Consider the following 24,240-nt stretch of genomic DNA (forward strand, 5'->3'; position numbering starts at 1 on the left):
GTTTTCCATAGCATGTTATATGAGCTAGCTATATACATTATTTGGGTTTTCCCAATTTCTTTGCAAATTGCAAACAAAAGTCGTCCCACCAACTGATAACTAAAGCTAGCTACACTACTTGTCGCATTGTTCGATTTTATCTGGGGCGCCAATATAGACTTGAGTCATGACCATACAAATTACAATTAAGATGCCAAAATGCCTTACAACTAAATTCCTTATACGTACAGTACGTACCAAACTGAAATGTATTATATAATAAAAGAAATGTAATTGTTTTTATCTCCTTTTAAAATATAGGGAAGCTTCGTAATGCATGTACAAAATATCAGACACCGACTGCAATGTGATGATATATCTTTCAAATTAGATAAAAGAATATATATTTTGAGCTGATAATTGGTTCTAGAAGCGTTTAGAAATTAGAATAGGTCTTCTAATATCAATAGGTTCCATTGCAAGTGTCTTATCTAAGACCCTATCTCTTAATCATTAGATTAAATTAGTTCATTATTAAGATACAACTAAAAAAGAAATTCATCCAAATTCCTACCATCTATATGTGCGCGAGTTGGAAGCATGAAAAATAAAAAGGAAGAGGCTGAATCCTTGTGATATATTATATATCACAAGTAAATAATGAGAACTTTATTAATTAAGGGATGACAACGTTGATGATTCCTTACAATAAACAATTAATTTGCTAAGCCCATCGAATGGTGACGGTTAGCTGGCCCTTATTCCTTGCACTTGCACATACACACGTACACTAATTCATAGCCTTATAAATTATTTTCATGTATATAGGATATAGCTAGCTTTGAGCAAAATGAAATAATAAAAGTATAGCTACGCAATTAATATTGCAATATCCTTATTCCTTATCGATCCAGTAGCAGTGATCTATCTGGTGCGTCATGATAATTAGTGTTCATGCATAGCTGCACATTCCTTTCTTTTCGTGCACGTGTTGTTGCAGCTGCCGCAGTTTTCCTTGTCTAACATCGGATTCACACACTTACCTTCGCAGCAAATCTCTGCGTAATTGCATTTCCTCCCACACTTGCCGCAGTTCGCTGTGTCTGTGTTTCTGTCCACGCATTTCTTGTTGCAGCAATCCGGCCCTGCGCTGCCCGACGCCTGACAAACCTTAGGGTTTTTGTCGCAAGTCATGGCAGTCGGCCGGGAGGCAAGGAAGCGGCTACTTAGAGAAGTGCTTTTTCCAAACTGGTTTTTGGTTTCGTCATTTGCATAAGTATTGTTTTCCTCGTTGAAAAATGATTCTTCTTCGTCTGGTATTGCAGAGAGAGTAGTGATGGCTGAAGCTATAGCATGGCAAGAATTAGAAAAACCTTGAAGCGCAGAGGTTTTTCTGCATCGTGTACCCAACATAGAAAAAACAACGTTCGACCAGCTTCCTTTCGTTTACCTTGACTAATTGAGTTTTCCTTTGGAAAGAAACTTCTACATCCAACCTTTGAACCTCTCCTTTAGGATTTTATATATTTTAGCATGGGAAAAGTGTAGTCGTCTTCTACTCGGCTAAAATTTGATATCAATCACCAAAACACTTTCCATGCACTTTCACTGTTGTCATCGATCATATTCATGCATTTTCATTATTATTATTAACTCATATAATATATATATGGGTGGGATGAGTGGACTAAGATATGTACTATTCTTGGGGTTTTCTTTTCAAATAGAAACCTTGCTTTCCTCTTGGAATTGTTGCTCTGCGAAAATAACCTGAGTGATTTCCTACTTTTCTTGTAAGATGAATCAAAATTAAATAGACAATGTTTTTCATAATTTAGGAATAGGATATTGAGATGAATATGAAATTTTGGAACAAAGGATCCGTGATGAGAGTTTTAAAAGAAATTCTTTGATATTGGCTTGACTTGCATTCTTGAAATTCTTTGACTCACTGGTATGGTATCTATAGTTGTACATTTTTTTTTTCATTATTTAGGAATATGGAAGACATTGCTCAAAGTCTAAAAGTATTTTGGAATAAATACTTTCTCAAAAAAACCAATGCTCATGAAGTATACTAGTGTTAGTTATTAATGTGTGTAGGGCGCACTTTAGATTTTCGCCCTGGTCCTTTAAAAACTTAGGACTAGCCCTATTTTGGAAATACTTTCTCAAAAAAACCACTGCTCAAGAAGTATACTAGTGTGTTAGTGCTTAATGTGTGTAGGCCACACTTTAGATTTTCGCCATTGGCCTTTGAAAACTCAAGACGGCCCTGCTAGTACAACATGTTTAAAACCTACTAAGGGATTATAATTTATATTACAATGGGAAGGTGAGAGAGAGAGAGAGAGAGAGAGAGAGAGAGAGAGAGAGAGAGAGAGAGAGAGAGAGAGCGTATAAGATTTTGGGGTCACTTCAGAGAAATATTTATCTTATGTTGAGTCTCAACTCAAGAAAAAATCAGATGAATGATCAAATTACGGAGAGTAGAATTTCTCCACTCGTAGAGCGATTAGCGGTCAAATGCAGAGATGCAAAATCGTATCCTTAAATTCATCTAACCCATTCCAAGTTGTATACTTTTTGAAAAACATGCAAATAAATACATAAATCAACAAAGTAATACATAACTGGACCAAGCACACATGCTATATGTCACGTGATCCTTATTGAGAAGAATTGTTGATCTGGGTATAAGGAGGCCATGGCTTAACTAATTAGGGTGATCAAGACAAGGAACACAATTAGGAGGATATATAGAGAGAATTAAATAGAATGGTTGATAATTAATGAGAAGAGAAGATGGTGCACACGATTTAAATACATAATGACCCAAAAACAACATACAATCAAATACATAAATGACTAAAGTAATAAATATAGATGGATCTATATTATATACATAATATTTCTATGCATAGTCGCACATTCCATTGTCACAAGAAGTGCCTTCCTTGCAGTGGTTGGAGCACTTGCCACAGTTTTGATTGTGAGACATTGGATTCACACAATGAGCGTTGCAGCATATCTCTGAGCTGATGCATCTCTTCCCACAAGAACCACAGTTGGATATGTCTGTCCTCAAATCCACACATTTTTTGCTGCAGCAATCTGGCCCTGCATTGCCTTCAGTGGCTCTACAAGCAAGAGGGTTTTGGTCGCATCCACCCCGACCTGGAGACGACTGAGAGGCAATGAACCGGCTTGTTGACGATCCTGGCCTGAAAAATGCTTCTCTTTGGTTTGGTACCGTTGCAGAGAGAGTAATGGCTAAAGCCAGAATGAGCATGGCTATCATAAAGAAAACTTGGAGAGATTTCATCATCCTGTAATATATACAGCTAGGCTAGCTAGTATACTTTGTGTGTGTATGAATTCGAAGAAAAGAGATCAAAGTATATATGACTGCTTAACTTGGATGAAGAAGCATGCAGGCTAGAAAGGGCTATAAATAGAGAGACGGAGAAGAATCAATATTGAAGCCCTAGGGTTGATAATTGATAGAGGAATATTATTGCATGGCCTAATTCATTTCAAGGGGCACAAAACGTGAACTCAGCAAACAAAGTTGGGCTTCCGAAGAATATATTAATTATACTCGAATTAGGTGAATATGAACAAGAAACATGCATAAAACAACTTAGAGAGAATGATTATTATTGATGAAGATGCATATCATGCATAATATGCTGCTAATTAACACAAAGTCATGACTCTGGAATTCGCGTTGCTATAATTAGTGAAAATAAATATATAATTACAGATCACAAACCCATATTCTTATTTCAAGGGTCCAAGAAACCAAACTAATAACCAAACTAACCATGATGGCATGATGCATGCGCTGATTAATTAACTAGCTAATAAAGAATGTTGTTAGCAGGGATGTCTCATTTCTTTAGTTTAAAGATTTGGCATATGCTGTTTTAGCAAGTATAATTAATTCATTTTTTATTTTTTATTCAGCCTCTCCCATTTCTTCGCGAATCAAAAGTTGTCCCACTTGTCCTATTGTTGGGTTTTATCCGGGGCGCCAATAACGAACCCATAATGCCTTTTTCTTACAAATAAATTCATTTTTATGTGTTACCCAAAAAAGAAAAAAAAGAAAAAGTAATCCTCTTTATGTAGATTTACGGTAGCAGACTGAATTTTTTGGGGGTAAAATCCACACATTGAATCAACCGCAACAATTGACAAAGGATGAGACTAGATCTGTTAATTTGGTATACCATACTAGAGAAGAGGTAATTTTGTTCGTGTTGTAAACCACAAAAACGATCTCGACTTCTTGAATGAGTTTTTACAGTTCAACTTGTATGTAATAGTACAAATACGAGGTCATTTGGCATTGGCATCAGTGGTAAATATTTCGCTCTTGGAAAATAGAATCTAGCTTTTTCAGTTTGTTTCCATGTTTTGGTTGTTAGAGATTTTTATCTTAAGTTTTGCATATCAATATATTAGATACCTCTTGGCCCTTCTATTCATTATCATTTAGTTTTAAGTTATATGATTGATAACAAAACATGTTATTTATACGTATTCCACACACATGGGTGTGACGTGTACAGAGTATTTGGTTCACATCAGGAAATATTGTCCATCAAATTATGATGATCATCAATACCTAGCCCTTGTTTGTAAAAATTTCAAGCCTTAGTCTTAACCCATTTCAAGTATAGATAATTTTTCATTGATAATTATTTTGAGCAAGACATTGTCAAAAACATATATCTTAATTAGTCTCCAAAACAAATACATAAAACATTATCCCTTATTGCAATAGTAATATATGTAGCTGAATCTGCGATATTCCTTATCGTCATTATGAATTTCTAAGCATAGCTGAAACGCACATGCCGCCTTCCTTGCAATGGTTGTCGCAGCCTCCAGAGTGTGTCCAGTCAGACATTAATTGGGTTCACAAGATGACCTTTGCAACATGTCTGAGAGTGATGGCTCTTCACCCCACATCTCTCTAATAAAGGTAAAGCCCACTACATCTCTGTGAGAGAGATTGTTCACAAATTGATATTCCAAATTTAAATATATATTTTTTTATTAGTACAAGTAAAATTCATTTTGAATTTTGGCACTTATGTATTTAGTTTTCACCAGCTGTTGGCTTTGGTAATTTTCAAAAAGGAATTTTACTTGTACTAATGCATAAAGTGGCAATTCATAAAACAAGTCGTTTTGCCCATTGGTTCCTTCATAATACGTACATAATACATATTATGGAGATCTTTATCTCTCTTTTTTGACTCTGACTCTGACACACAGAGAGAGAGAGAGAGAGAGAGAGGGAGAGGGGGAATCTCTGGCAGTTGGCAATTCGGTCAGTTGAATAAACACAATATACTAATTAAGATAGATCAAATATGGTTAATTAGTGACTAATATAGCGTTGATTCAACTGTTAATTAATACTACATGTGGAAAGTCTCCAAAAATGATGTGTTAATTACTACCAAAAATTATGTAAGTAGGGTTTGATCACAAGAATTAGGTTATAATACTTGTTAAATCTGTTCATGATCAATTAAAACTTTCAAAAGTAGAATATTATATGCACTTGCACTACTACTACTACTAGGTGCAATTTTTCCTTTTGTAGGGCATGATCGGTATTTAGTTGCTACCTTAACTTATCTATTAAAGAAATTATTATCCTTCATAATATTAAACATTTCTCATTATCGTTAATATTGTTTAGTACTGTAATTTTCACCAAAAACAGAAAATTAAAAAAAAAAACTCCATGCCATCCATGATCCATCCAAGGTAAAAATACTCCATGGTATGGTAAGTTGGTAACCCACCACATGAGGTTTAACCGAAATCAAATTACCATACTTTTTCTTTGGTCAATAACTTACCATTACCATTCATTTCTGTGTCAATAATTTACCATTCTTTAACCGACAGTGAATTACTAAAGTTGGGATAGAGGTTCTCTCAGGAGCACATTAATAGTAACTTAGCAGGGGACTAGACTTGAAGACCACGCAATTGATTTTGAAGAAAAAAAAAATTCAATTTGAAAATGAATTACAAGTAACAGACTCAAGGACTGGAGAATGATTACATTCCGAATACAAACAGTGATTTCTAACAGTTGGGGTCCCACAACGCGGACTTTTCCTGTACAAGCCAAAATCAAAACAGATATCGGCTGATTCGTCCAAAAAAAGAAAAGAAAAAGATATCAGCTGATTTTTTATAAAAATTTTAGCGCAAAACGTATATTGGCTCAGGGGTGGAGGGAGCTAATGCCAGGGGGTCCCATGCCCCTTCTCACTTTTCTTAGCCAAATTATATAAAATTTTAAAGTTTCCTTTTTCTTTTTTTTCTTCTCTCTTTTTCACATTATTATTACTCCTTCTAAATCTCTTTTATTGTCTTCTTTTGACTCTAAATGTTGTAGTAATAAATTACAATCAAAATTTTTTAGTATGTATATTTAACAAAATACATTTAATTTGAATCATTATCTTTTACTTGTATTAATGATGAATGGATAGGTTATGTGATATATAAAACAATAGAGTATAGTAATTAAATTTAGGAATTTTGTATTAACTACAAAATTAATTCAAATGTCGCACTGTCAATATTTGAGATGCCCCATTTGTAGAAAGTGTCTAGCTCATCCATAGTATTGGCTGGAAAGTCTCCAAAAATGATTCAACTCAATTAAGCAACGGTGGGTTAATATGTTCAAGATCAATTAAAGCTTTCAGAAGTAGAATATTAGAATTTGGGAATTGATTAATTGATACTGGGAAAAGAACAGAGGGTAAAAATCAATTAATGGCAAAGAATCATATGTATATACATACGAATACGACATGTTAAAATGGGCAAAGAATCATATGTCAGAATTTTGGTAATCTGTTAATTACATGTCGTTTTGTTCTGTCCATTAATCCAAACGGCATGTTAAAATGGGCCAAATAATAACGCTAGATTTCTGAGTGATGTGTTTTAATCTTCACCGTTGGTCGGAACTTGAAAGCAACGGTTAAGATGTGCAACAGAAACCCACCTGTTTATAAACCTCCTCTGTTCTTGCATGGAAAAAGGTACGAACAATGTCGACTTTGTTTCAGCAGAAAGAAATGAAACTGGTATACTCAATGTCCCTCAACCATCCTCTTGATTCTTGATTCTTTTGGTTTCACTCTACTTCGTCACTGATTTTGTTTATCTGTTTCTTGGTAAGTGTTTTGAGCATGCTAGAGGACAGTTTGGGGGGTTGAACTTAGACCACCATACTGGGTTGGAGGGTGTATCACAGCAAGATGAAAGTCAAAATGTAAGCGGGGTTTTGCTGGGTAGCCCTGAAGAAGAGGATGATGTGAAATCACTGTTCTTGCATGGAAAAATGGTACCAAAGATGTCAACTTTCGTTTTGCTCAGAAATATATTGTTGTTGATTCTTGAATATTTTTGGTTTCACTCTGTCACTGATTTTGTTTATTTGTTTTCTGGTAAGTATTTTGAGCATGCTACAGGACAGTTTGGGGGTTTGAACTTAGACCACCGTACTGGGTTGGAGGGTGTATCACAGCAAGATGAAAGTCAACATGTAAGGGGGGTTTTGCTGGGTAGGCCTGAAGAAGAGGATGGTGTGAAATCACTGTTCTTGCATGGAAAAATGGTACCAAAGATGTCAACTTTCGTTTTGCAGAAATATATTGTTGTTGATTCTTGAATATTTTTGGTTTCACTCTGTCACTGATTTTGTTTATTTGTTTTCTGGTTTGGAAAAATGATACAAAAGATGTCAACTTTCATTTTGCAGAAAGAAATGAAATTGGTAAACTCATGTCCCTAAATCCTCCTCTTGATTCCTGAACTGTTTGTTTCACTTTGCTTTGTCACTGATGTTTGTTTTGTTCGTTTTTTGGTAAGTATTTTGAGCCTGCTACAGGACAGTTTGTGGGGTTGTACTTAGACCACCGTACTGGGTTGGAGGGTGAATCAGAGCAAGATGAAAGTACAGATGTAAGCGGGGTTCCTGAGGACATGGACTTGAGTGACAATGGAGATGGAGAGGATGACATGGATTTGAGTGACATTGGAGATGGAGAGGATGATACTGTGGATGAAGGAGGTGGTGATACTGAGGATGAAGGCGCAGATGGTGATGAATTTGGTTTCAATGATGGAGGTGACGACTCCTCCGATGGTGGTCCTATGTCACTACCCATTATGCTAGTAGCAACATCGCCTCCAAGTAAGAATCGGATAGGATTTGTGCGTAATTACTTTGACTGTGGCAGCGTACATGCCCTAGAACTACGGGTGAAGGGTGTCCTCAGACGAGAGTTGAACAGAGATAATTACCGCATCAGCTACTTTAAACACGGGCCAACTGACGATGGAATAGAAGTAGACATAAGTGGAATGTCGTGGGGTGAGGTCATAGAGTCTGAGTTGCAAGGTGCTTTTGCCCACGACGATCTAGACCCCGGACATGATGCAGGAGCTTCTTGTAGCAGGCCCAAGAGGAAGCGCGAAGAGCCAACTTATCTCAAGGATTATTACACCTACTAGTTTCTTAGTTACTGTTTTGGAGCAAAGGATGCTTTATAATACGGTGATTGATGCTTTATCATACAATGATGCTTTTTGGAACAAAGGATGCTTTATACTATGGTGATTGATGCGTTGAAATACAATGATGCTTTTTAATTACTATATTAATCAAAATTGTCCTTCTGATCACTTCTAAGGTTATGGTATTCTTTCCGTTCAATAATTCTATGCACAACTAAAGTGCCTTGTAAATTTGCAGCTCTTGTAGTTGTTGTAGCCTGTAATTATTTTTTCTCCGAGATTAATCTTAACCATGTTCTGCCATGGGTAAGCATTGATGTTTTTGGCACCAAAGTCATGACAAACCATGACTGAACTTGGTAATGGCCAAAGGCAAAGGGTGTAAACCAGAGACCTTGAATTAGTCGGTATCCTTTAACTTGTTGGCTTTGTGATACAACTAAAGGTTAGCATATGTTACCAATTTGATCATCTTTGCCTATCTGTAAAGTTAATATTACCAATTTGTTTTTGCTTTCTTCATGGCTGTATACCAATTTGGTCAGTTTGATTGGAAAAGGAAAGGCAGAGTTGGGTTTGAAATCTTAATTTATTGTTGGTTGATTTACTAAATAGCTGAAGAGATGGCTCGGCTTAGATTTTATGATTAATTAATACCATGGCAATGGTTTTGGTTTTAGTTGGATTGAAAGTAAACGCAAACATGAGAGTATCTTTAGGAAAATCTATATATAATTGAACAAGAGACAATATATGAAAAGAAGGGATCTTTAATTAGATTAACAGTATTATTGGCTATGATGGAGAAAAAAGGACATACAATATATGTGGAATGCTCTGTTGTTCCAAAATAGTGTGCACAAAATTTATGCGCAGTTGAGAATTACAATCAAGTGTGAAATCTGCATAAGTACCGATCTTCATTATATTTCGACGAATAATGGAACATGCATACCAACAAATTAAGATGCACAAACTCATGTGGAGGAGAAAAGAAGCACCCCCATTATCCAGCGATCAAACTAAGGCATTGGCACCAGAAACAATCTCCAATATCTCTCCTGTGATTTTGGCCTGGCGCTGCCTGTTGTAGACCCTGGACAAGTTCTTCTTCAACTCCACTGCATTATCAGTTGCATTGCTCATGGCACTCATCCTAGCAGCAAGCTCACTGGCTAGTGACTCTTGCAATGCCCTCAAAATCTGACTGTTGAGGTACAAAGGCAGCAAAGCATCAAGAATCTGAACTGGATCCTGCTCGAATTGCAAAACCGGTGTGAAATCCACGGTTGTTGTCCTCACCACATCTCTCTCTACAGTCAACTTCCCTTCCTTTGTTGTCAACCTGAAGAACTCATCATCGGCAGCATCCACACACACACCATTAATATCACAAATCTCTCCTTTTGGTGAGAGTGGAAGCAAGGTATGAATCACAGGGTCAGACTTAACCAACGACACGAATTTGGTGTACAAAAGCTCAACTTTGTCAACTTCTTCACTCACAAAGAGGGAGAACACATCATCTGCAATGGCCTGTGCTTCTTTGGCAGTTGGGAGGTTGGTTCCCTCAAGAAACTTATCAACTGGAATGTAAGGCCGCCTTAGAAAATAAGAGTTACCCTTTTTGCCAACGCTGATGATCGTGTATTCGAGACCAAGAGCCTTCAATTCAGATATTCTTCTCTCAGCTTTCTTGATAATTGAATTGTTGAAACCTCCACAAAGACCACGATCGCCGGTTATGACAACAAGAGCAACTTTCTTGACAGGCCTAACATTGGTCAGAGGAGCATCTATGTCTTCCACTTGGAGCTGCTCATTGATGTTGTAAAGAACTTCCACAAGAGTTTCCGAGAAGGGTCTTCCATTAACGACAGCTTCTTGAGCTCTGCGGACTTTGGCAGCTGCCACAAGCTTCATAGCCTCAGTGATCTTCTGGGTGTTCTTTACAGAATCAATACGTTCTCGAAGCTCACGGAGACCGCAGTGAATCGGGGACACAGAAGACGATCTTGAGGGGCTGGCAGGGAGAGAGTTTTGTGAAGGAAGCTGAAAAGGGCTGATAAAAGAACGGCAGGAGAGCGAGGAGGTGTCAGAAAGGGCAGGTTTTGAAGACACCCACATTGTCAAATTTGAACAAGACATGGTTTTAATGGGGCTTCTGAATCTCTGAAATGGAGGGAAGAAAAGCTGCTGAGGAGGAACAGAGAAGAGGGTCTGATATGTGAGGTTTGGTTTCTTTTAGGTTGTTTTTTGGGTTTGTCAAGTTTTATCTTCATGTGAGTACTTCTGGTGTATGGAGGCAAATAGTGGGAATGAGTGGAGGGAGGAGGAGGAATTGGATGAGGTTTTGGGATAAGGATTTTGACCGTTGGTGATCGCCTGGGGCTGGCATTTGGTTCTCATTTTATCATTAATTCATGGGTGGGTCCTATCTTACGTGGCATGATCTGAATGGGATGATACTTGGATGGTATATGCGGCTAAGCGGTGGAGATTCCCTGTGTGTAAAACTCCAGTTCAGTTAAGAAAGGGTCAACGTAAAATTTTCTTTTTATCGAATAATTGAGAGCCACAAGCAATGCATCATTGCCAAAGTTGTCAATTTGAGAAAAATATCAATTTAACCCAGTGAAAGATGCGAATGTCAGTTGAATTGATGTAAAAAAGTTTCAACATAGACAGACACACCCAAACGCTGAGTTGTGGGCACCACTGGCTTAAGGGGTTGAGGTTCAAGAAGTAAGATATTATTTATTTACTGATCAACTAGAAAGGGGTTAGTATAAGCGCATAAACAAATTAGTATGTTTTGTGTTAGCCATCACTGCTGGAGTTTGAGTTTTCTACAGTCAAACCTATGTTCAAACATGTATTGGTTCTGCACACACGCTTCCTAGGTTTCCTTATTGTGGGATTTGCTAGAGGACCCAGGCTCAGTTGGTGCGCCATGTCCACACCTTGTCTCTGTGCCACAACTTCTCTTGTGCCGAGTTTCACATTCTTACAAGACCGAGCGGGACGAGATGACGACATATCATTGGCAGCAAGACCACTGTCATTTGTGCTGTCGTCATGCTTGGACATCATGTGTGAAGGTCGATCGGGCGCGCATGAATCCAAACTTAACCATGAAGAATTACTGGCATCATCCAAGGAAGGAGTGTTGCGAATATTGTCCTGAGTATGACAGCCCGCTTTTGGCTCACACTGTTTGCCACCAGGATCTACTGTTGCAGGTCTTTTTGTTGCAAACGTTGGAACATCCTATAAACAAGAAAATAGAAATTCAGAAAAGGAACAAAATGATATAGATATAAACATTGAGAAAATATTAATAAATAACTCCTCCCAAACAAGATTGGTGGCACCAACAACAAGAAGAGATGGAGGTCGCAAGTAGAATCAGTCAGTTAATAACTTATACCAGAAGATACAATACGTGCTTCCCACAGCCAATAGAACCTTAGAACTAACCAAATAAAAGAGAAAAGTCACCTTATTCTGCATCTCAGCAATTCCTTCACACGCCGATCCCACCTCTCCTTCAGAATCAGTCATCTCTTCACACTCAAACTCAACATTTTCTTCATTTTCTTCATCAGAGTCACTCAACTCTTCCTGTTCCATCTCAATATCAGGTTGAGACTGCTCACCTGTATCATCTGCATTGTATCTGCTGAGATTATTACTTGGTATAACCAATGTAAGGCCACCTGAAACAGGCTCGCTACCACTTCCAGAAGAATTTTCAGCGTGCCGATACAATGAACCATTAGCACATTGAGTTATCATAATAGTTCCAGAATCTGGGGCAGTTGTTCTTGATTTAACTGAATTATGCACACCAACGTCTCTCCTTTTCAAAATTTTTTCCTTTTCGGATGTAGAACTGAGGTGGATCTCCAAGTCCAGTTCATTAGCTTTCTCATTAGTGCCCAAAGCCTGTGGATCAGTATTGCCCAGCAATGGAGTCTGACTTGTATTAGAAAGGGGTGCAGTTGAGCATGTTGTTACTGGGACACTACTTACATAATCAGTTCTTTGCATAAGTGGATGAAAATCAATGGCACGTGATGTTGAGTTGGATGTCTTCAATGATTTGTCAAAACAATCAACATGGCTTCCTTGATGAGGATTATGAAAAAGGCTTAAATTTAGCTGAGGTTGATTTGCTGAAAGAAAACTGAAAGTACTGGAATTTCTGTTGCTGCAGTTCAACGGGTAATAGGGTAAGCGTCCATCTTCAGGGGCCTGGAACAGCAAAGGATGCATATGAAGGTCAGAATCAGTATCTCTTCCTTCCTCTACACATTTATCCTTGACGATCCTAGAATCTTCCGGACGCAAAGTTGCAACGCTGTCTTTTGGAGAATGAGTTTTATTCTGTCTAGATGTTATGGCATCAGAAATCCCCAACCTTCCAACTTGAGAAAATTTAGAAAACAGATTGTCCGTTGCAGAAGAACCACTACCAACTCCAGAAGCAGAAACCGTAGAAGATATCCCACATAAAGAGCCTCTGAAGGCAGATTGTGAGACTATACGAACAGATGGAGGAAGATTCACAGGAGGCAATTCTGGTGCTAACTTAACTAATTGTGCACCATTAGTTCTACGAGCTCGATACCGCCGATAATTGAATTGAGATTTGAAGGCATTTGAAGTCATATGAGAAACAGAATGATTCGTTTGTGTGGTACCAGATGCAAAATGTCTAAAACCATTGATTAGAGATGGGCTCTGCTGATACTTTGACACAGTCTGAGTTCGAGGAGCTTCCTTATGCCCAAAAACATTTGCCCATTCACGGATAGCTTCTTGGGATAGGGTACCACTATGAAGATTTCTTTCTCCACTGGAAGTACCCGGTCTCCAATCTGCTAAAAAGGCCTCATGAACATAAGTTTCACCTGCATTGTCTGTGAAACCATCTGCACTGTTCTCTCCACCAGACTTTTCAGCCTGGCAGTCCTGCAGTCATTACCACAATTAAATATAATCATCATCCACTTAATGAGCTTTCAATCATCTACAACCCAAGCTCAGCTGAATTAGAGGTTTGAGGGAAAAGAAAAAGGGTCCAAATGAAATTCTGATACAATTCTGAAAAATGAGTAAAGTCGGAATGGGCGCACACTTCCCGCACATTCGTGCTAAACTGGCTAACTTAAAGACTCTTTGATGCATTTCAATGTAACTATTAGAATCAAATGGTATAATAGGCCATGTAAGGGGGGATAGCCTTCTTTTTCCTAAATTGTTTTCTTTCACAGACTGAACCCAGGACCTCCTATTTCTTACATTTTTTAATTTATTTTTAATTCCTAAACTTCAGAAAATTCTACGCAAGCTATACTCCTAAGGCTCAACATATTCATCAACATTTAGGAAGCATAGAATATAATTAGCTAAAATTAAGTCTAGCAAGGCAGCTAAATTAAAGCCTACCCATAACTTTTCTAATATAATATTTGATCTCGTCTATGAGTGTTACTATGGGCAGTTCAGCAGTCAACACAGCATTTCATTTTTTATATTTATCATAAAAAATTACTTAAAAATTAATGGAAATAGATATGGGATTTTGTCGAATGTTCTTGGTTTAAAGGAAGTCAGACCTCTTTCTCAGATGAATTTTGCCAACTTGACAAATCTGAATTTTTATGCTTCCTTCTTTTTGATTCATATAACCGTCTCTGCTCCTTTTTTGCTTCATCAAGCTTATATGACTTCTGAGTTCCAAGAGCAATGCGCCATTGCCGGGGCAGCAAGTTTGGATCTCTATGTGGGACAATGAATTGCCATATGGACATCCAATCATATTTATAAGCCTTAAGTCCCTGAGTATTGGGGTCATAATAAATCAGACAGCTTGATTGCATGAGAATCTGACACATAAAACATGAATACACCAATACATACTATATACATAAACATATATATATATATCCAGATGCAGTGTGTGAGATGCATCTAAATGCATGTTAGCTGTCAATTCTGATCTAACAACTGAGAATTGGTACCTTATTTGAGACAAAGTCAACACACACACACAAAAGAGTAATGCTTTCAAAGCTTATATATACATATATGTATGTATAATATTTATGGGTTCCGGGTAAAATTACCTCCTGAATACATGCTAACTCTTCTGCAGTCAAAGGTGAGTTTTTCATCCTCCGAACTGCCTGCATGAAGAAATAGACAACTACATGAGTTGCTGAGATAAAAGGCAGGGTATTGTCCAACTACCCTAACAATATTTGACTTTTCATGCCTTCGCATGAATTAAACTCCAATAAATGACAATAGTAACCTTCTCATAATGGTGCTCATTTAATTTTTATAGAAAAATGTAGGAGGTGAAAGCACAGATCATCTCATTCCACCAATAATGCCTGTACCAAACAGTAATACTAATAATTTAATAAAGAAATATTTCAATTAATAAGCTCATCGCATACCTTTATGGGATTTTCTGGTGCTTTTGATGAGCAGCGGTTTTTCTGCCTAACAAAAATCTGTAAAATAAGAAGTTCATGTCAAATAAAATAGGCCACCATTGCTTATAATTTTATGACATTCATTGTACTTAACCATCAAGCAGACACTGAACTGAGTCCACAATAATAAAGTAGTTAATTCTTAATTGAATAGCAACTGGCAGTATTCTGAGATAAAAAAGTTTGAGCATTTTTTACTTCAATCTTCTCGGATAAAACATGTGGTTGCTCTATTGCTGAGCAAAACAAATATGAGCAAGCTGAAGTTCTGGTTCAAGCATAAATTATTACAACATTATGTGGTTGCATTACATTACACAGTAGTGGGGCTTTATTGAATACAAAAGTTCCATACTAGTAATGATGCTTTGACTTCTCTGTACTAAAACATATGGTTCGTCTGCTGATTAGAAGAGCATGAATAATGAAAGACTTAGCAGCAAAGACAATAATCAGAAAATTTTGTGCTCACAATACATAGTCTAGAAAAGATTACCTGGCGCTCAGATTTGCAAGGAAGAAAACGTTGTTGAATTGCCTTCCAATCCATATTATATTCCATCAACCCCAATGCTAATAATCTGCATTGCAATTCCAAAATAAAACACATGAACCTTCATAAGAAAGTCTTTACAACAACAATAAAGGAATACTGCAGATTGATACTAAACATGATATCTAAATTCTGACAGCAGCAACAAATCAGGATAAGCCACCAACTTAAGAATAAAGGAGAACGCATGCAACTCACTCGTCTTCTGCATCAGTGAAAAGCACTCGATTTGCCATGTTTCCAGGCGGTGGCTTATGGGGAAATAATGCTGGATTGAACAAAGGAAAAAATATCTGGGCTAACTTTGATATTTCCCTTGGGACTATAGCACCCGACTGCTTCTTGGTACTTTCAACAATGGTAGCAGCCAGTGACTTCTTGGGCGGTTGTTGACTAGATGAAGATGGAGCAACATTGGAAACTGAGGAACCAGATCCACTTACAGCTTCAAAATTGGCTTGAGCACATAATGGAAAGTTAGGAAGGGGAAACAAAGGCTCTTTTTCAAGGCGTGTATCAGAACTAGTTTCCACATAACACCGTCGATTTTCCTGAATAGCTGTCAAAACAATTCAAATCAATGGCAGATAGATAAAGATCAAACTTCTCGACACAAATGTGCTAGCAAAAGCATGAAAAACACTTGAGACCTTCATGGTATACCTGTATCAACTTCATCCATGTATCTTCCAACTAAACTAAGTGGAGCTACATCCAAGACAGATAGCACAGGACCACTTATAGAAGGCACCCAGAAAGCACCCCCCATATTCTGAGAGAACCCCACCTGTCCATTAGGAATGCATTCACGTCTACCTTTGGAAGGAGAAATATTTGGTGAAACTGCCCTCTGATTATTCGAAGAAAAACATTCTCTACGTGCATCATATGTGAGGGATGACACTAAGGTGCTTTGTGTCGTGTAGGAATTAGGGAACTCAGTTGGCACTGATGGGAAAAAGCAAACAGCAGGATATGGTACACTCTTCCGTGCCAGTGCCTCGTCACGCTTATGGAGCATCTCAAAGATCAATCTCTTAACCTGGGAGGCAATATGTTGCCTAGAGTAATCAAGAGCACACAGAGAAAATACTTGAATAAGTAGCTGCACATGTTCATGGATCAAGCAGTGCAACTGGCCTATCTGGTGAGCAGTGAATCCATTTATAGAACGATCTTCTATTGTGGAAGACAAACAGCTTGAAGTTGTCCCAGGCATTAGAGTTCTGCTGGCCTGGGTAGAGAAAGAGGACATTGGTCCCTTTGGCAAAACTGGTAAAAGGGGGCGCAATGGCCTTTTTGTCTGTCCTAAAATCTTCTTCTTACATTGAGCAGGAGCTTTTTGGCATCTATTCTGCCTAGTCTTTGGTCGTCTTCCAGCTCCTCCATTCTCCTCCACAACTTTGTCCTTCACATTTTCATCCACATCACTCTCAAGTAACTCTTCAAGTTCTATCTCAAAGTCTGCATCATTATCCTCATCTTCATCAAAAGCATTTTCATTTTCTTTAGTTGACTGGTCATCACCTTCACCCTGTAAAACAGCAGTGAGAAATTTCCTGTATTCTTCTTCATCATCAATATTTTGGAGGTCATCGTCATCATCTGTTTCTTGAAGAAAAGCCTCGAGTTCATCAAGTGTGAAACTTGCTAATGAATAGCGGGCCCGGGTGCGTTTACAAATAGCATCCTCATCCTCATCATCTAAATCCATAGTGGGATTCTGGATGTCTTCTGTGTTACTCAACCCTCCTACTATAGCATCATTAACATCAGTTCCACTGCCTGAGACATCATCCTTTTCTTGAACAGTTTCACTGGCTGGTTGAGTGATGAAGGCAACCATTCTCTTGTTAGTATTTCCAGGAACTGTTTTTTCAAATTCATTTTCAGATGCACCTTCAGGAAAAACAGTAGTTTGCATCACGATTTCTTCCTCCCCATGCTCAGATTCTCTAACAGAACACTTTTGCACCTCACGAGCCACACTCAACGAATTAATGCCAGTAGTTTCAACAGTGTTTCTACTGCTGTCAACAACTTCACCATCTAAACCTTCTACTTCAGAGCTCAGACTTGAAGAAGCTTCTGGTGAAAGGGTTCCTTTTAGAAAAGGATTGAAATCTACATCTTCGTCCTCATCCTCATCCTCATCCTCATCCTCTTCAAGTCTCAAACTACTCTCATGCTGCTCACTCATGACCTCAGTAGCACTAAGAGCATTTTGATGACGACGATACCCAACTTTTGTTGATTGTGCATTTGGACACGAAGACATTTTGGACAAGCAATATAGCATGCAGCTGATCCTTAAGATTCTAATTAAATCTTGAAGTCATAACAGGCCCAAAAGTCTCTGGGATGACAATTAAAACACCTTTGCCACCTGAACCATGGCAGAAAATGATAAAAAGTTTAAATTTCAGGCTGACCAGTAATGATACACTGAATTAAGTAAGAAGTATGTTTATTAGAAATTGAATTAGGCAATAATGAATAGTTGGGCAAATGGGCATATCTCAGACTAAGCTACCAAGTACACTCCCCCCCACGCCCATCACCCAACAAACAAATTCAAATTAAAAAATCCCAATTTTATATTCGATAAGAGTCTCTAAATAAATCACTTAGCTCAATGCTAAAGTCGCTCAATTTGACTCTTCAACCTGAACTAACAATTTATTAAAAAGACAAAACAAAACTCAAATTCAACTAAAACCAAACGTTTGAACAAGCAAACAAATACAACACAATGTTGATGCAAAGCGAAGCCCTCACCTTTTAAAAGAAAGAAAATAGATGTATCAGATGATGTGTTGCCCTGCCAATAATTCAACTTCTGAATGCCAAAGCTACGATGATTGTGATTGGGAAGAAGAAGGCCGCCTGCTGCCTGTTTTGAACTCTAGAAAACTTGGACTTCGTGTCTAATTACACCAAAAACCCAATGCACCTTCGAATTTTAAGATCAAAATCTAAAATCCACAACCATCAAATTTTATCTAATTTCACTCCCAAAAACCCTACGTCCCAAAATGTCAAAACCAGTGATTGCGAGCGAAAATTGAAATACGGAAAAAGAGATGATAGGCTCGAGAATTGTGCAGCCGCTGTGAAGCCTGTAAATCGGTGTTTGCTCCTATGGGTCACAGCCTCTGTAACACCGTTTTGGGCAACGAGGAAGGAGCGGGTTGGAGATGAGCCACGTCGGCAAGTGTAGTTTCGTACTGTCTACCAAGACTTGAAACGCCAGGGATCTTAGCCGTTTCGCTTCGCGGTATTTGCCCTCGTCCCTCGCTCACAAAACGCTGCGTTTGGATGATTTATAAATTAGGCGGGTACTGTGGTGGAAGTGGAACATTACGAATGTTGCATTTATTCTCTTTATTTTTTAGTTAAAATGTAGTTAAAAATATTATAAAGTTATTTTATGAATTTTTTATATAATTTCAATTCAAACATGCTCCGAGTTTAGAAAATCATAAATATATATATATATTTTTTTAGTTTAGCATAAATACCCTCTTCATACAAAATAATAATAATAAATAATTAGTATGAAATAAATATTTAAAATAACATTGAAGTAAAGAAGTATTTAATTATATAGAGCTATTAGAAGTCATTTCTCTCTCCTTATTTTAAGAGTTGGATAAAGACCATAGTTGGACGTGAGTTTTCACACTCCCTCCTTAAATTTTATTTAAGAATGTGGTTTAGGAGAAATTCCAATAAGAATGAGACGTGTAATAATTTATTTTTAGCCTTTTTAACTATTTGTTTCGTTAGTATTCTTCTGTTAGCCTTTGAAGTCTGTCCCTCCATTAGGCTTTTGCTGCATCGAAGTCTTCCCATTTTTTATTTCTCAATTCTCTCTTTTGTTCTCCAAATTTATCGAACTCCCCCCTTGTTAAAATTCAAAGCACAATCTGAACAAAAGAGAGAATTGAGGAAGATTGGGGTCGAAATGGTGGGCTTTTTATATGGGTTTTGAGGAAGTAGAGGTTGTGGGTGTGGAGAGAGTGAGGGTTGGGTGAGGAGTTGATGGGGTTTTGGGTGCGCTTGGAAGTGTTGGGTTTGGAATTAGAAATTTGGAGAGAGCACTGGTTTTGGGTTCTTAGGGGTTTGCTCCAATATTGGTATGATTATTGGTCTTCTCATCTACTTATATGTGTGTGTATTTAGCCCAGTTGTGTTTTTGTGTTTGTTGATTTTCTGTACTTGTTATGTTGATTTGGTTTCAGGGGAAAGTGAAACAAATTGTTGGGTCCACCCTTTCGGATTCAAAGGAGGATGGGTCTGCTCTTGTTACCAACTTTGTGTTAGATAAGTCAGCGGCGGAGTATGCAAAGATGTATGAAGAAGATGGCCTTACAGGTGGTCATGCGATCATGCTTGGAGCTGATCTTTTGAGCAGAGCTGCAGCCATTGAAGCTCTGCATGCCTATCCTGGTGGGTCTATGGTTGCCTTCTTGTTCTTGTAGATTCTATTGCTGAGTTCGAATTTTTGGGAATACTAACGGAACAAGTGTAACTCAATTGGTATCAACGGAACAAAAGGCTAACGGAGAGATCCAGTTCAGAGGCTAACGGAAGAATACTAGTGGAACAAATAGTTAAAAGGCTAAAAATAAATTATTACACGTGTCTCATGTGTACCAAGTACCTGTAAAAATTTATCGTGGTTTATGGAGATAATTGTGGATACTCTTAGTACCCGTTTGGTATTGCTTATTTGGGGTAATAAGTGATTTTAAAAAAAATTTGAGAAGCTCAACCCGTTTGGTAAACTGTGAGAAAATCACTTATTGTTAAAAATTGCTGTGAGAGAAAGCTATAAAAGAAAGCAGCTAATGAGGTGCTTTCATTTTCTGATTATGCAGGAATCAGTTTCGAAGAGGCGCTGGGTTTAATGATTATGCGGCAATCATATTCTGATTATGTATAAAATCAATACCAACAACACTTTTAACAAAATTTTTACCAAACGTCAAACTGCTTTCTCTCACAGCTGATTTCTCTCACAGCAAATCTGACAGCGATTATTTTCACAGCACAGCAATGCCAAACTGGCCCTTAAAACAAAGGAGTTTTTGCCAATAGGTTTCCACCACTCCCCTCCAATGTAACCACACCCAAAAAAAAAAAAAAAAAAAAAAAAAAAAAAAAAAGGGTTTTTAACCGTAATGGTCCCTAAATTTCATTTTTGTCCTTTAATTTTCTATTTTGTGCCAATTTAGTCTTTCCATCACATTTCATCTATTTAATCAATTTGAACAAAGTATCTTCTAAAACAACCTACCCAACTCTCTACATCCAGTTTTCCCAAATTAAAACCCTAATTCACATATCTATTCCATTTCCCTCAATTTGAAACCTCAATTCACCAAAATCCCTAAAATCTCCAAATTCGAACCCTAAGCATCAAAAGAATCCCAATTTAGCCCTAACTTTGCTTTGGATTGCTCAAAATGGACTAGAAAAAAGTCAGATTTATTCCCAAAATATTCATCACGTGCAATTCACGAGATTAACATTGTCGAGAAATATGATGAAATGACTAATTGACACGAATGAGAGAGCTGAAGAACTAAAATAACACGTTAAATAATAGAATGACCAAAATGAAACTCGATTATAAGTTCATGACCCAAAAAAATTATAAATAAAAAAAACTAAAAATGATTTGTGTTAAGTCGGGTCAAAAATCAAAATCTCTTTGTTCTGTTCGGCCCATGATACTCTCAGTCTTGAATTAAACGGGGCAGCTTGTTCCCCACTGGGCCGCCTAGTTCCCAAACTTAAAACGATTAAACAATCGAACTTCCCAAACTACCCCTCACTCCTTTGTTTCCTCCCAAACGAACTCTTCCTTCTGCCTCAGCAGTTGAGCTTGAGCTAGAGATTTTGCGAGGGTTTTGAGAAGCTGCAAGTCAAGAAGAAAAAGATGGAGTTCGAGAAAAGAAAAGCGGCGACGCTTGCGTCACTGCGGTCAGAGGAGACAGACAAATCACCGAAAGGCACGGTGGACGCCCCCATCATACCTCTCCTCAACACCCTCAACAGCCACCCAAATTACTTCACCACCAGTTCCTGCTCCGGCCGTATCTCTATCCTCTCCCAACCCACACACTCAAAACTCAAGACGAAGAAGAAAGCCTTGGGTGGCACGTGGCTCTTCATCACCCACGACCCGGCCGATCCCGACTCAGTCCTCAACCGCCTCTTCCGTTCCGACTCAACTAGCAAAGACGAACAGGACAACCAAAACGACCTTGTTTTTAGATTCGAGCCTCTTATCATAGCTGTTGAGTGCAAGGACTTGGCTTCGGCTCAGTCTTTGGTTTCAAAGGCAATAGCTTCTGGGTTCAGAGAGTCTGGCATTACGAATTCGAGCAAACGCGTGATTATCGCGATACGTTGTTCGATACGGTTGGAAGTGCCGCTGGGGAGTAGTCACGAGATTATGGTATCGCGCGAGTATGTCAGGTTCCTTGTTGGGGTGGCAAACGAGAAAATGGAGGCCAACAGGAAGCGGACTGAAGCATTTTTCCTGGCTTTGCAGAGTGAGAGTGGGGGATTTTTGGGTCCGACTCCTGCGAATGGTGGGACTGTAGCAGATGGGGAGGCTGAGTTGGAAGCAAGAGATGACAATGCCCATTCTGATTCTGGTATTTTGATTTTGATGATTTTGAACTCTGAAATTTACTTGGGTTGTTTTGTTTGTGTTTTTGGTTTCTGTGGTATTTTTTGGAAGTTGCAACCTTTACTTGATGGAAAATGAAAGTGGATTGCAAATCTGTATTGCAGGACACCTTTCCTTTTAATGTGAAAGCAAGTCTGAGTCTTTGAAACATTGGCAGGGTCCGTGGAAGTTCCTGGTTGTAGTCTGTCTGTGGTTGAGATGGCAATTTCTGGTGAACCCGAAGAGAATCTTTTCCTTTGGGGTCATTCTGCTTGTGCATTAGAAGCCAAAAACCAGAATGGTGTTCTTGTGTTTGGTGGCTTTGGAGGCATAGGAAGGCATGGAAGAAGAAATCATTCTTGGCTGGTTGATCCTTTTTCTGGCACTGTGAAAGCAATTAATGTAGAGAGCAGCCCGTCCCCGCGATTGGGTCACACATCTTCTTTGGTTGGAGATTGCGTGTTTGTTATTGGAGGCAGGTCTGACCCTGAGAAAATTTTGAATGATGTCTGGGTCCTCAATACATCAAAGAAGGAATGGAAGTTCTTAGAATGTTCTGGGGACGTATTTCCTCCCAGGTGAGACTTTTAACTGCATAATCTACTAAAGTGGTCGTTATTTTTGTTTCTAAAATATGCATCTAAGTTAGATATATTTATGTTAAGCAGGCATCGGCATGCTGCAGCAGTTGTAGGCTCAAAGATATATGTGTTTGGTGGACTTAACAATGATACAATCACTTCTTCCTTGCATGTCCTCGATACAGATAATCTGCAGTGGAAAGAGTTGTTTGTCAGTGGGGAACACCCACGCGCCCGACATTCTCACTCAATGGTGGCATGTGGATCTCAACTATATATATTTGGAGGATATAATGGTGAGCAAACACTTGGAGACTTGTACGTTTATAATATTCAAACATGTAAATGGAAGAAGGAGAAGGCGGCTGGGAGAAGTCCACATGCAAGGTTCTCCCACTCAATGTTTGTATACAGGAATTATCTTGGAGTTATTGGTGGTTGTCCAGTTAGACAACATTGTCAAGAGTTGGCAATACTTGACTTGAAGCAAAGTGTGTGGAGGCATGCGAAACTTGAATCTACTAGTGAAGATTTGTTTGTGCGCAGCACAGCTAATATTGTTGGTGATGATCTTGTTATGATTGGTGGTGGCGCATCTTGTTATGCATTTGGAACAAAGTTTAGTAAGCCTGTGAAAATCAACCTGCTTCCCCTGATGAGTATAGATAATAATATTAAACCAGTTGTCAGAGAAAGGGATGCTCACCGTTATGAAATGGTTAATAGTGAGAAAAGCGGAAGATTCCAAGATCCACAGGCTGAAGATGCGCAAAGCTTAACTGAAGCTCTTGATCTGAATTTTGAGAGTGACTTTCCTGGGGAAAATGGCATAGGTCAGCAGGTAGAGTCGTATTGGATTCTACAACTCGAAAGAAAATATGCAAAGGTAGGCAAGGACATATTGAAAAAGTTTGGATGGTTAGATCTTGGAAGGAAGGTTTACTCCAGGAAAGGTGGTTTACATATTTGTTTTCCAGTAAACGGAAAATTTTCAGGTGTGTTTAAAGAAAATAAGCGTCCTTTGACAGATTTATCTGAAGGAGAGAGTGATCACTTTGTTAAACCAGTTATCGGGGAAGAATGTTTATTGAATGCAGTCACGTGTTCAAAAGCCTTGGACATTCTAAAGGAATGTGGTGCTACTAAGCTGGCAGATGAAGTCCTTGAAGTCAGGAGAGCTGCCAAATCTCCCTTGAAAGTAATGAATGAAGCTGTGGGCTCTCTGATAAAGGATAAAGGACTACCTGAAGAACTCTTAGAGGAGCTACCAGCAAGGTTTGTGTTTGTGTTCTCCTCTGCAAGTATGTATATATATTTTTTCTTTCAATTTAGCTGATTATAAATCATGTAAAAAGGCAAAAA

The 24,240-nt window shown here is 38.3% G+C and overlaps 4 protein-coding genes across 4 annotated transcripts in view; 2 read left to right on the forward strand and 2 right to left on the reverse strand.

Annotated features, from left to right (window-relative positions):
- Positions 1-7,102: 7,102 nt before the first annotated feature.
- On the forward strand, positions 7,103-8,593 carry LOC117626476. Its single transcript, XM_034358188.1, has 5 exons — positions 7,103-7,115; positions 7,211-7,375; positions 7,484-7,648; positions 7,772-7,807; positions 7,903-8,593. Exons 1-5 carry the CDS (start codon positions 7,107-7,109, stop codon positions 8,545-8,547), a joined length of 1,020 nt encoding a protein of 339 aa, XP_034214079.1. The 5' UTR covers positions 7,103-7,106; the 3' UTR covers positions 8,548-8,593.
- A 711-nt stretch (positions 8,594-9,304) lies between these two features.
- On the reverse strand, positions 9,305-11,164 carry LOC117623990 (ATP synthase gamma chain, chloroplastic). The gene has a single exon (XM_034355075.1). The coding sequence runs from the start codon at positions 10,696-10,698 to the stop codon at positions 9,568-9,570; it is 1,131 nt and encodes a 376-aa protein (XP_034210966.1). The 5' UTR covers positions 10,699-11,164; the 3' UTR covers positions 9,305-9,567.
- A 117-nt stretch (positions 11,165-11,281) lies between these two features.
- On the reverse strand, positions 11,282-18,847 carry LOC117623989. Its single transcript, XM_034355074.1, has 9 exons — positions 18,391-18,847; positions 16,276-17,998; positions 15,811-16,171; positions 15,556-15,640; positions 15,021-15,077; positions 14,685-14,744; positions 14,175-14,396; positions 12,052-13,527; positions 11,282-11,820 (listed from the first exon to the last, which is right to left on the reverse strand). Exons 2-9 carry the CDS (start codon positions 17,909-17,911, stop codon positions 11,371-11,373), a joined length of 4,347 nt encoding a protein of 1,448 aa, XP_034210965.1. The 5' UTR covers positions 17,912-17,998; positions 18,391-18,847; the 3' UTR covers positions 11,282-11,370.
- Positions 18,848-21,453: 2,606 nt separating this feature from the next.
- Positions 21,454-24,240, forward strand: part of LOC117625806 (tRNA wybutosine-synthesizing protein 2/3/4) — a 5,001-nt gene continuing 2,214 nt past the window's right edge. The window contains exons 1-3 of the mRNA XM_034357370.1: positions 21,454-22,283; positions 22,476-22,875; positions 22,966-24,153. Of these exons, the coding sequence (XP_034213261.1) occupies positions 21,560-22,283; positions 22,476-22,875; positions 22,966-24,153 (2,312 nt within the window). The 5' untranslated portion in view covers positions 21,454-21,559. The remainder of the gene's footprint in view (positions 22,284-22,475; positions 22,876-22,965; positions 24,154-24,240) is intronic.

The sequence above is a fragment of the Prunus dulcis genome, chromosome 4 (assembly GCF_902201215.1).
Source record: "Prunus dulcis chromosome 4, ALMONDv2, whole genome shotgun sequence".
Taxonomy (NCBI): domain Eukaryota; kingdom Viridiplantae; phylum Streptophyta; class Magnoliopsida; order Rosales; family Rosaceae; genus Prunus; species Prunus dulcis.